Source organism: Pelodiscus sinensis, chromosome 2 (genome assembly GCF_052426305.1).
Source record: "Pelodiscus sinensis isolate ZL-2025 chromosome 2, ASM5242630v1, whole genome shotgun sequence".
Lineage (NCBI taxonomy): Eukaryota > Metazoa > Chordata > Testudines > Trionychidae > Pelodiscus > Pelodiscus sinensis.
In genome coordinates, this window is record NC_143053.1 from 1,869,696 (window position 1) to 1,883,589 (window position 13,894).

Sequence of the window (13,894 nt, forward strand, 5' to 3'; positions counted from 1 at the left end):
TCTCCCCTTCCCTTCTCTTGCGGCTGTGATGAAAAGTCATTGATTGAACATGGCTTTGTACCACACCCACGGAAGGGACCACGGCAACCTGTCGGAAAGGACTCTGCTCCCTCTCGGGCTTCCGCCTGCAGGAAGAGGAGGCGCAGGGCGGGTGGAGCGCCCTCATGCATAGGGAGGCAGGAGTGAGGATGCACACATACCCTGGCCAGCGGGAGAGCAGAGCCCATGGTGCAGGCTCCTTGAGGCCGTAGGCTTGGCAGCATTCCTCCCTGGTGCAACTCCATTGCAATCACTGGAGGTGGCGCGACTGGCCTGTCAGCCCTGACCTCAGCTTTTTTCTCAGGGTCAGATCCCTGGAAGGATCCCGTTGGGCGCCCGAACTCGTCAGTGCCCATGGAGCAGCACTAGTGGCAGAGCAGCTCAGCACGGCTGCAGGCCGGTGGGCTCCCGGGGTCCCTGGAGGCAGCACTAGTGGGCTCTCGGGGTCCCTGGAGGCAGCCTTTGCTCGGGGAAGCGGCTGGTCTCAGAGAGGGCATTCCGGTTCCCTAGAGGGTCTCTGCGAGGGACAAGGGGGCCCGGGGCACAGGCCTCGCCCCTCTGAAAACGGCCCTGGGCTGGGGCCACGCGTGGACACGCAGCGAGCCCGCTCCCCACGCAGGGTCCGCAGGACGCGGATGCCCAGAAGAAAGCAAGAGCCGCGCTGACTGCAACAGCCCGCTCGCCCCCCCCGCCGCAAGGAGCCCGGCTCCCGGACCCCCCCTCTCCCGCCCCTGGGGGCTGCACGCGGCTCAGCAGGCGCGAGGGCGACGAGCCCCGCGAGGAACAGCCGCTACCGGCCGGGGGCGGGGCCGCGGGGGGCGCGTGCCCGGGGCGGGGTTGGGGGGCGGGGCCGCGGGGGGCGCGTGCCCGGGGCGGGGAGGAGGGGGCGGGGCCGCGGGGGCGCGCTCCCGCCGTCGCCTTTCGGTTTCGATTCCCGCTCTGCCGCCCAAACCCGCCGCAGCCAATCGCCGCGCGCCACGTGGGCGGGAGAGGCCGGTGCGTGCGGATTGGCGGGCTGCCCCGGTCACGTGGCGCGCGGGCCGCGAGCGAGGCCGGGCGAGAGGCGAGGCCAGGCGGCCGGAGCGCGGGAGGCGGTGAGGTGCCCGTGGGGGGTGTCGCTGGGGGGCGGGGCGCGCGCCCGTGGGGGGGGGGCGGGGGGGGGGGGTGTCGCCTGGGGGGCGGGGCGCGCGCCCGTGGGGGTGTCGCTGGGGGGCGGGGCGTGTCACTGTCTGGGCTGGGGGGCGCTGTGCTGGCGGGGGGGGGTAACTTGCCTCACGCCCGGCCCCGCTGTAGGAGCCTGGCTAGAGAGCGGCTTGGAGGGAGATTAACGGGAGCGGGTTCAAACCAATAACAGAAAGTTCTTCACACAGCGTGTTGTCAACCTGTGGAACTCCTCGCCGGAGGAGGCTGTGAAGGCTAGGACTATAACAGAGTTTAAAGAGAAGCTAGATAATTTCCTGGAGGTTAGGTCCATAAAAGGCTATTAGCCAGGGGATAAAATGGTGTTCTTGGCCTCTGTCTGTCAGAGGCTGGAGAGGGATGGCAGGAGACAAATCGCTTGATCATTGTCTTCGGTCCACCCTCTCTGGGGCACCTGGTGCTGGCCACTGTCGGCAGACAGGATACTGGGCGAGATGGACCTTTGGTCTGACCCAGTACGGCCGTTCTTATGTTCTTATGGGATTTACTTGTTCCCACACCACAAGAGACACTGGTAGGTAGCAGGTTTAAAACAAAGGGTGACCCTTTCTAGTCCAGCTCCTCGGTACCTGACTGGTGCCAAACCATAGGAGGTCAATATTGTCTAGCAGCAGGGCCAACCCCTTCACTGCTTACTGATTTCTTAGGGATCAATTAGAGCTACATAGGAACACAGAACACTGAGAGCCAGGACTCTCAGCTGTAAGCAAACTTTCTGGGGCAGAGGGAAACGTAGCCACACCCATGATTAGTGGACGTCCAGATAACTAATATCATGCTGGATCACAGATATTGCTGGACTAGAGAAGTTCAACGTGTATTTCTTCACGCAGCGCACAGCCAAGGACTCCTTGCCAAACCAAAGCATGTTGTGAAGCTTAGGACTTTAACAGGGTTCAAGAAAAAGCTAGATAAATTCATGGTAGAGATAAGGTCCAGAGTGACTTAGACAAATTGGAGGATTGGGCCACAAGAAATCTGAGGAGGTTCAACAAGGACAAGTGCAGAGTCCTGCACTTGGGACGGAAGAATCCCAAGCATTGTTACAGGCTGGGGACCAACCAGCTAAGTAGTAGTTCTGCAGAAAAGGACCTGGGGGTTACAGTGGATGAGAAGCTGGATGTGAGTCAAGAGTGTGCCCTTGTAGCCAAGAAGGCTAATGGAATATTAGGTTGCATTAGGAGGAGCATTGCCAGCAGATCCAGACAAGTGATTATTCCCCTTTATTCGGCTTTGGTGAGGCCACATCTGGAGTATTGTGTCCAGTTCTGTCCCCCTCTCCCCACTACAGGAAGGATGCGGACGCATTGGAGAGGGTCCAGCGGAGGGCAACCAAAATGATGAGGGGGCTGGAGCATATGACTTATGAGGAGAGGCTGAGGGACTTGGGTCTGTTTAGTCTGCAGAAGCGAAGAGTGAGGGGGGGATTTGATAGCAGCCTGCAACTTCCTGAAGGGAGGTTCCAGAGAGGATGGAGAGAGGCTGTTCTCAGTAGTGACAGATCAATGGTCTCAAGTTGTGGTGGGAGAGGTCCAGGTTGGATATTAGGAAAAACTATTTCCCTAGGAGGGTAGTGAGGCACTGGAATGGGTTACCTAGGGAAGTGGTGGAATCTCCATCCCTGTAGGTTTTTAAGTCTCGGCTTGACAAAGCCCTGGCCGGGTTGATTTAGTTGGGATTGGTCCTGCCTAGAGCAGGGGCCTGGACTTGACGACTCCTGAGGTCTCTTCCAGCTCTGTGGTTCTATGATTCTATGGTGGTTAGGTCCGTCAATGGCTATTAGCGAGGGTGGGTAGATATGGTGTCCTTAGCCTCTGTTTGTCAGAATCTGGGAATGGGTAACAGGGAATGAATTACCCGTTCTGTACATTCCCTCTGGGGCACCTGTCATTGGCCACTGTCACAAGACAGGATACTGGACTAGACAGACAGTTGGTCTAACTTGGTATGGCCGTTCTTATATCCCTCTGGCAACTGCAGTAGTTACTTGCTTGGAAAATGAACGGAAACTTAAACTATATTAAACTTTTTCTGATGTGATTTTTAAGAGAATCATTAGACTGGGAACCATTTTCCTATTTGGAGCATAGGGTCATAATTCAAAATGATCTGGACAAACTGGAGCAGTGGTCTGAGATAAATAGGATGAAGTTTAATAATGACAAGGTGCTCCACTTAGGAAGGACCAATCCGTTTCACACATACAGAATGGGAAGTGACTGTCTAGGAAGGAGCCCTGCAGAAAGGGATAAGAACGGCCACGCTGGGTCAGACCAAAGGTCCATCTAGCCCAGTATCCTGTCTGCTGACAGTGGTCAGTACCAAATGCCCCAGAGGGAGGGAACACAACAGTTAATCCTTATGTCATGCCAAACTAATCTGATAGCTTTCTTTGATAAGATAACGAGCCTTGTGGATAAGGGAGAAGCGGTGGATGTCATATACCTAGACTTTAGTAAGGCATTTGATACGGTCTCGCATGATATTCTTATTGATAAACTAGGCAAATATAACTTAGGGCCACGATAAGGTGGGTGCATAATTGGCTGGATAACCGTAGTCAGAGAGTTGTTGTTAATGGTTCTAAATCCTGCTGGAAAGGGATAACAAGTGGAGTTCCTCAAGGGTCTGTTCTGGGACCCGTACTGTTCAATATCTTCATCAATGATGTAGATATTGGGATAGAGAGTACGCTTATTAAGTTTGCGGATGATACCAAACTGGGTGGGGTTGCAACTTCTTTGGAGGATAGGGACATAATTCAAAATGACCTTAGCAAGTTAGAGAAATAGTCAGAGGTAAACAGGATGAGGTTTAATAAAGAGAAATGCAAAGTGCTCCACTTAGGAAGGAACAATCAGTTCCATACATACAAGATGGGAAGCGACTGTCTAGGAAGGAGCATGGCAGAAAGGGATCTAGGGGTCATAGTGGACCACAAGTTGAATATGAGTCAACAGTGTGATGCTGTTGCCAAAAAAGCAAATATGATTCTAGGTTGTATCAACAGGTGTGTTGTAAGCAAAACTCGTGAAGTCATTCTGCCGCTCTACTCTGCACTAGTTAGGCCTCAGCTGGAGTACTGTGTCCAGTTCTGGGCGCCACATTTTAAGAAAGACGTGGAGAAATTGGAGAAGGTCCAGAGAAGAGCAACAAAAATGATTAAAGGTCTAGAAAACATGAGCTATGAGGGAAGACTGAAGGAACTGGGCTTGTTTTATTTAGAAAAGAGAAGAGTAACAGGGGACATGATAGTGGTTTTCAAGTATTTAAAAGGGTGTCCGGGAGGAGGGGGAAAAATTGTTCTCCTTGGCCTCTGAGGATAGGACAAGCAGGAATGGGCTTAACTTGCAGCAAGGGAGGTTTAGGGTGGACATTAGGAGAAACTTCCTGCCTGTCTGGGTGGGTAAACACTGGAATAAATTGCCTAGGGGCGTTGTGGAATCTCCATCTCTGGAGATACGTAAGAGCAGGATAGACAGACACCTGTCAGGGTTGACATAGTCCAGTGTTTCTTAAACCGTGTTCCGCGGCACACCGGTGTGCTGCAAGGCATTCGGAGGAGTGCCGCAGAGAACAACAGCATTCAAAATGGCCACCCTAAAAGGGGCAAGCAACCTTTTGTTTTTTGTGCTCAATAAAAAATCCTCGGTGTTCCCTATTAAAAAAAAATGATTGTTTGGTGTTCCTCAGTCTTAGAAAGTTTAAGAAACACTGACGCAGATGGTGCTTGGTCCTGCCGGTAAGGGAAGGGGACTGGATTTGATAGTCTCTCAAGGTCCCTTCCAGTATTCTGTGATTCTATTTTATTTAACATTTATTTATTCCTTTATTAAATAGAAATACAATATGTTTTTAAAACAGGGTATGTAAATTCTTTTGTGTTGGACCTAAGATAGCCAATAAGTGTTAGAGATTAGGAAGGAATTTTCTCTCGCCCCTTTGTTTGTCTTGGGTATAGAGTGTGTCATATTCCTGTGGGTTTAGACTCACTGCCTGTTCGTATGAGCTCTGATGATTTGGGACACAGGGCACTGCTCTTATAATGTAATGCAGTGTTTCCCAATTGGTGGAACCCCAGGGTTCCGTGAAGCAAACGTTAGGGTTCCGTGAGAACGCGGCATCGCCCCGCCCCCTCTTAAAGAGAGAGAATATTTTGCAGGTTTTTTTGCTCAACCAATTCTGGCAGGGTGTTTTTTTGTTTGTTTGTTTTTGTTTTTGTTTTTTTTGGCTTGCCAAATTTTACCCTGGGAACCCTAGGGGGGTTCCTTGAAATTATTTTAAGCTGAAAAGGGTTCCATGGCCAAATAAAATTGGGAAACACTGCTGTAATGCCTAAAGTTATCCTCTTTGGAGTTTCTTGCAACTTCCTTTGAAATCTGCTCGCCACGGGCAAGTAGATACACGGATTTGTCGAGCCCTGCTTATGTTCATGGACATTGTTAAAGAAAAAATTGACTAGGAAATCTGTTCACTCTCAGTCCAGGAGAGAAAGTCCCTTCATAAGAGACTAGTAATAGAGATGTAGCCGTGTTAGTCTGGTCTTGCTGAAACAAAAGACAGGATAGTCCTGTCTTTCCCTTCATAAGAGAGAGAGAGATTCTTAATCTCAGCATCTGAAACACAGGATGAAGCAATACAATAGGATATTTTTCCAGCTGAGTCCTTTGAGAAGATGTTACAAAAGGTGTTTAGAGACCTGGGTATTCTGTCAAATGAGCCCATTAGAAAAAATATTCAAAGGAGGGAGAAGAGGAGACTACTACAGAATAGGAAAAAAAAATTCCCAGCCTGTTGAGAATCTGAAGCACACTTTCTCCTTCATATTTGGAAAAAGTAATTCAATCTGAAAGGGAGACTCTGTCAAAGATTTTGAGATTGCAGAGTGTTTTTAGAAATCTGGAGAAAGTGTGCTATAGATAAGCAGGTGTCTCTTCCCAAGTGTACAGAGCAGTTTGAGCACTAGTCAAAGATGCTGCTATCCCAACAGAAGGGGACTTTTCCCAAAAGAACCCAGCAACAGTAGACTAGAAATACCATTGTGCCATACATTTGAGGCTGCATCTTCCTCTCTGAGGAGGTCTGCTGTTGCAGCATCGTTTGCTATAGTAATACTGGCCTGCCCTGGGCTGTGTGTGACAGCTAGAATGTCCCCCCAAAATTAAAATAAAACAAAAAATTAAGATGTTAATGCATTTAGGTTCAGAATTAAAGAAAGTCTTAGTGGCTTCAGCAGTCATAGAATCATAGAACACTAGGACTGGAAGGGACCTCGAGAGGTCATCGAGTCCAGTCCCCTGCCCTCACAGCAGGACCAAGCACCATCTAGATCAGGGTAGGGAACCTAATGTGGTCCCCAGCTTGCCTGGATCTGGCCCCCGGGGCTCAGGGCTCCTCTCCCCCAGCCTTGAGGAGCCTACACTGGCACTCCAGCCACCGCTACCCCCTGCCAGACTGATTTTTCTGTAGGTCAGTGGCCCCCCAACCCAAAAAAGGTTCCTCGCCCCTGATCTAGATCATCCCTGACAGGTGTCTGTCCAACCTGCTCTTAAATAGCTCCAGAGATGGGGATTCCACAACCTCCCTGGACAATTGATTCCAGTGCTTCACCACCCTGACAGGTAGGAAGTTTTTCCTAATCATAGAATCCTAGAGCTGGAAGAGATCTCAGGAGGTCAAGTCCAGCCCCCTGCCCAAGGCAGGATCAATCCCAACGAAATGCGTCCACATCCTTTCTATGGGGGGGGCCCAGAACTGGACACAGTACTCCAGATGTGGCCTCACCAGAGCCCAATAAAGGGGAATAATCACTTTGGGTCTGCTGGCAATGCTCCTCCTAATGCACCCCAATATGCCATTAGCCTTCTTGGCTACAAGGGCCCCTGTTGACTAATACCCAGCTTCTCATCCACTGGAACCCCCAGGTCCTTTTCTGCAGAACTGCTACTTAGCAAAATGTCCAACCTAAACCTCCCTTGCTGCAGTTTAAGCCCATTGCTTCTTATCCTATCCTCAGAGGCCAAGGAGAACAATTTTTCTCCCTTTTCCTTATAACACCCTTCTAGATACTTGAAAACTGACATCATGCCCCCTCTGTCTGTTCCTTTCCAAACTAAAGCTCAGTTCTTTCAGTCTTCCCTCATAGCTCATGCTTTCTAGACTTTTAATCATTTTTTTTGCTCTTATCTGGACCTTCTCCAATTTCTCCACATCTTCCTTGAAATGTGGTGCCCTTAACTGGACACACTACTCTAATTGAGGCCTAACCAGCACAGAGTAGAGCAGAAGAATGACTTCTCGTATCCTGCTTGTAGCCAGAGCCAGTGTGCTCAGAGATGTTTTGGAGGTCATGGCTTGTGCTGAAGATATGACTGTTATGGCCAGATGGCTCCCCTGGCTTTAAGCCTGGAAGGGCAATGAATATGCCAAAATCATGTTAGTGGCTTTGAAATATCCAGAGGTCTGTTATTTGGGGAGCTGGTAATGGCTCTCTCTGTTATATCAAAACAGATCTCACTGAACCCTTGAACTGCAAAGCAAGGGGAAAGGATAGTTGGCCTTATTACAGGTCTTAATATTTTTGTATCTACTCGTAAGAATGGAAGGTGAGGCTGCAACAAAAGCAAATGGAACAAGTCTAACCTTGGAAAGAGAAGACACTAGTTTTCCACCCATGCAAATTCTGAGACTGGAAACAGTCTGATGCCGCCTGATGGTCAAGAGAGGTCCACTGAGCAACATCTGGTGAGGAGACTATTAAAGTTGAAGGGCCAATGGCTTCTCTCCACATCAGACAGATGGGTCCTGAATAAGGTTGCATCATAGAACTTTTTCAAACAAAGTCCCTGTGCTTGAAAACACCTCAACATGCAAAGACTTGCTGAATTGTCCCATTCTGTCAAGTTTTCATCAAGGCTACTATGAATGGCTTGCTCTGACTGTGAATGGCTTGCTAACTACAAAAGCAGCTTCTGTTCTCTTGGAATTCACACCTCCAGATCAGCTGCTAGAAGTGGGCCTCATCCTCCTTGATTGGATCCACCTGGTCATCTCCAGCCTGATCCTGGCCTGCATATTTATTCCTGCCTCTGGAAATTTCCACTACATGCATCTGACGAAGTGGGTCTTTGCCCACGAAAGCTTATGCTCCTACACTTCAGTTAGTCTATAAGGTGCCACAGGACTCCTCGTCGCTTTTGCAGATTCAGACTAACACGGCTACCCCTCTGATACTTGTAGAAACTAAGAGGTGTTTGTGTCTCCTGTACGGCATGGAGAATACTAGCTCACATTCTGCTGAGCAGACTCATTGCGAACATAGCTGAGAAGAATCTGCCAGAAGTGCAGTGTGGGTTCAGATCAGATTGCAGTAGTATGGACGTAATCTACGTCAAAAGACAAGTCCAGGAAAAATGTTTAGAGCAGAACATAGCTCCCTATGCAGTTTTCATTGACCTGACCTAAGCTTTCGATACAGTCAACAGAGTTTTTGAGGAATAGCCCTGTACTCTCTAAGCTGTCGAGAATGGTTCATACAGATCATGTGTCTGTTCCATGCAAGTGCTCATCAGTGGAGAAGAGGGTGACTCTTCTGATGCATTTAAAATCTCAAATCTAGTGAAACAAGATTGCATACTTGTTCCATTGCTATTCAGTTTTGTCCTCAGCCATGCCACAAGGGACTTGGTTCAGGGCATATCCACTACTACCTTGATGGCTCCCTCTCCAAGACCAAGTTGCTCAAGAGACTTCCCTTGATGGCCCACAGACGTGACACTCTTCAGTCGTTGCTGATAGGTTTTCTGATGCGTCCTAGCTCTTTGGCCTCACCTTCACTATCGGGAAGACAGAGGTGTTTCTCCAACCAGCACTTCATTCCAATGTCCCAGTTCCAGCCATCTTCATCCAAGGCACAACATTGAGAAATGTGTATCAGTTCAAGTATTTGGGCACCATAATCTGGAGTGTTGGTTTCCTTGATAAGGAAATTGCATCCAGAATTAGTAAAGCAAGCCAGGCCCTTGACTCACTCGAGTAAAAGTCCTTAACCAACACAGCATGTGTGTCTCCACTAGACATGTTAGATAGTGTGTAATTGAATAGTTGTGTAACCACATCAACTTTTAGCAGTTACACAACTATTCAGTGTTACCAGCAAAGGTGGACTAGTAAACGAAATGTAATGGGGCCTGCTCTTATTAGATGTTAAAATACCTTTGTTCCCAGAAGGAGGTCCGGCCTGGAAACCACCGTATCTGTCACCGGCAGATTTACCCCCAGTCCCGTTGAATAAACACGGACACGTATCAGATTTAAATTTAAAAAGGTATATTAAAATACAACAGGCAAATAACAACAAAACACCGAACTGATAACCCAGCCCCTCACCCTCTGAAATAAAAGAATACAAGAGAGATGACTGAAAGCAGAATGATATACAGTACTTAGTCCGTCAGAGGCAGCTTTGATGGGCAGGACCTTCTACTCTTTAGCTTAAGGCAGCTGTCAGGAACACTGAGGCGTCCTTGAGGGAGTGAGAGGCGCTCGGTACCACGGACGGACACGCAGTTTGTGGGTGATGTCAGAGCGGTTCTAGGTGCCCTGAGGACCTTCACTACAGCAGGTGCCGAACGATGTTGATGCTCTGTGAGTCCCGATGTAGGGAGCAATCAGGTAGCCAAGGCTCACTATTACTGGGCTATCGCCACAGTGTGGGTCGAAGCACCCTGAGGGTGGCAGGAATGGAATGGGTCGATCTGTCAGCTCGACTGGGCCTTCACCACGGTCTCCCGACTAGAGGTCTCCTCCTTCCGCAATGGTGTAGTAAAACTGCCGGCCCAATCTCCTCAGGATTCTGGGTTTTATAAAGTTCAAGGTGGGGAAACTCTAAGCATCTCTCGTGCAAAGCAGGGTGTAGGGCTGGGTGCAAAACTAGAGTCGGGTGCAAACTTTTGCACTGTGTGCAGCACGGTGGTGCAGTGTGCACAGCCATGTGCCGTGTGCAGATGGTAATTTTGGCGGCAAAAGCTTTTCAGGTTCCCATTTTGAATTGTCCCTCAGTCCACAAACTCCATTTTGAATCTGTTATCTATAGATGTTATGTTGTCCATATGGTACACTGTTCAGGGTTAACAATAATTTCTGGAGGCCAGTAGCCAGTGCACTCCAGGCGAGCCCTTGTGCCTTGGAGGCAGCAGGGCAGGGTGCCAGCAGCCTGTGTCTGCAAGAGCCCCGAGGTCCCTACGGACCGAGCAGCCTGCGTCCTCGGGGAGCTCAGCCCTCTGTGAACAGAGGCTGCTTCATGGCAGCCTCCCCTAGCCCTCCTCCCTCCTCTGATAGATGCAGCAGCATGGGCAGGCAGAGCTGGTGCTTGTGGGGAGCCAGGTGGTGCTCGGTGGGAGGCAGAAAGGGAGGGGCAGGTGGCTCGCCACATTTATTGGCTCCCACCTGCTTCCCACACCCACACTGCTGATAGAGAGGCAGCAGCATGGAAAGGCAGGCAGCTCTATGGGAGCCGATACGTGCGGCGAGCTGATTTCAGAGCTGGCTTCCTGCATCTACCAGCTCTCGCCTGCCACCCTCACCCACTGTGCTGCTGCCTCTCCATCAGAGGCATCAACGCAGGGGTGGGGATGGGCAGCTCCATGGGATCCAGTGCTTGTGGGGAGCTGGCCTAAAACCTGGCTCCTTATGGGTGCCAGTTTCCCCCTTCCCCACCTTCCCCAGCTGCCTCTGATACAGAGGCAGGAAGCGGGGGGGAAACATGTATAGTCGACAGGCTTATTGGTTAATCGTGAAGTCATCTACATGTTGACATCTCCACTAGGGATGTGATTGGTTAACCAGTTACCTGGTGGGCTGGAGGACCCCCTCCTGTTTGCTGTGAGCAGGGGGCCTGCTCCATACCTGCAGAGCCTGCTGCGGGTAGGGGTGATCCAGCCTAGCCAGAGCAGCCCCCACTCATAGCAGGGGGGCCCCTCCAGCCCAACTGGGTCAGAGTAGCCTCCCTGCCTGCCCCTGATTATCTGGGATATTACATCACCAAAATGAAGATTTTACAGTGTAGTAGTTCTAATAGCCTGTATGAATCCGAGACTTGGACTCTTTATATACGTTAAACAACGTGAGCAATTTCATCTGTGCTCCCTCTGCTCAATAAGAGCATTTGCTGACAGAACTTAAACGGAAGAAGCGAGCTGTGCCCACGAAAGCTCATGATACCAGCTACATTTTTTGTTAGTTTCTAAGGTGCTGCTTGACTATTTGTTGTTTTTAAAGTTTTTTCAGTTATAGACTAACACAGCTACCCCTCTGAAACATTTGCTGGCAAGACCGGGTAACTAGTATTATGGTCCTTGAGCGAATGGACACAGCCAGTGTTGAGGAAATGCTACTGAGAGCACGATTTAGGTAGACTGGACATGTCAGCAGAATGGAAGACAACCCTGCTCCCCACACAAGATCTGTTTTGGGAGACAGTGAAGGCAAGAGAAAGATGTCCTCCATATAAGCACTTCAAAAATAACCTGAAGAGCAGTCTCCGGTTAGCTGGCATTAGCCTCAAAGAACTCACTGGCATATAAGGAATGGCCAGCATGATTTTTCAGTAACTGATCATGCCAAACCAAACTCATTTCCTCCTTTAACGGGTGTACTGGCTTACTAGGTGTGTGCACAACTTGTTGAAGGACCCCACTGAAAGAGTAGTTATCAGTAGTTCGCTGTCCAATCTGGGGATGTGTATCTGCTAGAGTCCAGCAGGGGTGAGTCCTGGATCGGGTACTAGATTTTCAGTAATGACTTAGGTAATGGAATGGAATTTGTATAAAGTGAAGCCCTGTTGAAAGGGCTTGCAAGCACTTTGGAGAATAGTCTTAGAAAGCAAAATGATCTTGAGAAATTGGAGAATTGGTCTGAAATGGAGATGAAATTCAATAATTAATGACAAGTGCAAAGTACTACACTTAGGAAGGAAAATAGCAAATGCACAAGCCAAAAAGGGAAGCAGCTGGCTGCGTGGTAGTAGTGCTCAGAAGGATCTGGGGGCTAAAGGGGGATCACACATTTAAGATAAATCAATAATGGGATGCAGTTGTGAAAGACTAATATGACCCTGTGGTGTATTAATAGGAGTGTTGTATGTAAGACCTGGGAGGGGAACTTGATACTGGTGAGGCCACAGCTGGGAGCATTGGGTCCAGTTCTGGGTATCACACTTTGGGGATGATGTGGACAAACTGGAGACAGTTCAGAGGAAGCCAGGACAAATGAAAAAAGGGTTAGAAAACCTGACCTATGAAGGGAGGTCTTTTTAAAAAAAAATTACGTTTAGTCTTGAGAAAAGAAGACTGTCTTGTTACAGTTTTCAAACATGTTATCTGTTCATCACTCTCTTTCTAATAACCTTCCTCTGTCCACTGAAGGTAGGAGAATCCTATGGAAAGGTAGAGATAAGTCCGCCCCCGTCCCAGGCTTTGGAATCTATGGAGAGGACATTTTGTATTATACAATCATTATTCATTGTCTGGTTCTAATGTTGTGTGCAAAAGCTACGATTTCCCACAGCAGAGTTGGTTATATTTCCATGATGGGCACAGTATTTCCTATACATAATGTGTTAAAAGTGTCTTGGGCTGGAAGGCATTATATAACTGAGGGAGCCTAGGAAGAAAAAGGAAAAAAACTCTGTTGACTTGTTGGCCTTGGAACTTGGTCCTCCACTTTTGATCCGGAACCACTTCTTTAGCTCACTTTGTAGATGGTTATATTTGTTTCTAGGATAAATGCATTGAAGGATACTTGATAAACTGGGAGTGTTTTGGTGAACTTGTGAAACTTACGAGCTTCATTCATTTTCCTTTTAGATTTTTTTTCTTCTCCCTCCCAATGTAAAGTAAGCTTGTATTCTCTGAAATGGCAACAACTGGCCAAACGCAGGAGGGGGAGCTCAACCGGTGTCACCTACGCAGTATAGGCCGCAAAGCTTCTGTCTCCGGTGTTGCAGAGATTATCCAGTGAGTATTCTGTCAGACAGCTCTTGGGCTGCTCTGCTTAAGAATGAATACTGCGTGCTAGCATTTGTATTTTACAGGCTGTGTTCCATGTTAAATACAAGTGGTGATGATTTTATGAGACTACTAGGAGATGATTGTAACGGTGCGAGTCTGATTTGGTAGAATATGTTCTTAGTTTAGTTTAACATTATTAATAGTAGCTTTTATGTTTTGATTGGCTTTATTTGAGTTTGAAACTTGTAACTCTATATTTTTGTAGTTGTATTAAATGTCTATCTATAAGCAATATGGGTTCCAGAACCTTGTAAGGGCCAGGATTGGACACCAGCTGATCAACCTAAGAGCCAGACCAGCGTTCCTTACAAATCTTTAGTTTTCACATCTTGTTTGGGCAGTTTTGACTTTGCTACTTGGAGTATTTAAGAGAAAAGTCTTGACACTGTCTGTGCAGTGGATTTTTGTTGATTATTTCCCCCCAGATGTATAAGCTTATTTTGTATAAGTCGAATGTCTCGTCTTTTCTGTTTTCTGTTCCCAATTTCACCATGTTCCTTTTGTATTATGATTTCTGTTCCCCCAGTGGTGTTCGACGACTCCTCCTACGTTTCCTGTGAATTTAATGTATTAGCTGTTCACTCCTC

At 48.5% G+C, this 13,894-nt stretch overlaps 1 protein-coding gene across 15 annotated transcripts in view; it reads left to right on the plus strand.

Moving 5' to 3' along the window:
- Positions 1-984: 984 nt before the first annotated feature.
- Positions 985-13,894, plus strand: part of LOC102447370 (uncharacterized) — a 106,548-nt gene continuing 93,638 nt past the window's right edge. For 14 of the 15 annotated variants that reach the window (XR_016348661.1, XR_016348656.1, XR_016348659.1 and 11 more), the window contains exons 1-2: positions 985-1,133; positions 13,104-13,253. Coding sequence is in view for 5 of the 15 variants with exons in the window: in XM_089776083.1 (XP_089632209.1) it covers positions 13,153-13,253 (101 nt within the window). In the remaining 10 variants the exon portion in view is untranslated. Of the gene's footprint in view, positions 1,139-13,103; positions 13,254-13,894 lie in introns of all 15 variants that reach the window. The other variant, XR_016348657.1, reaches the window with a different exon arrangement.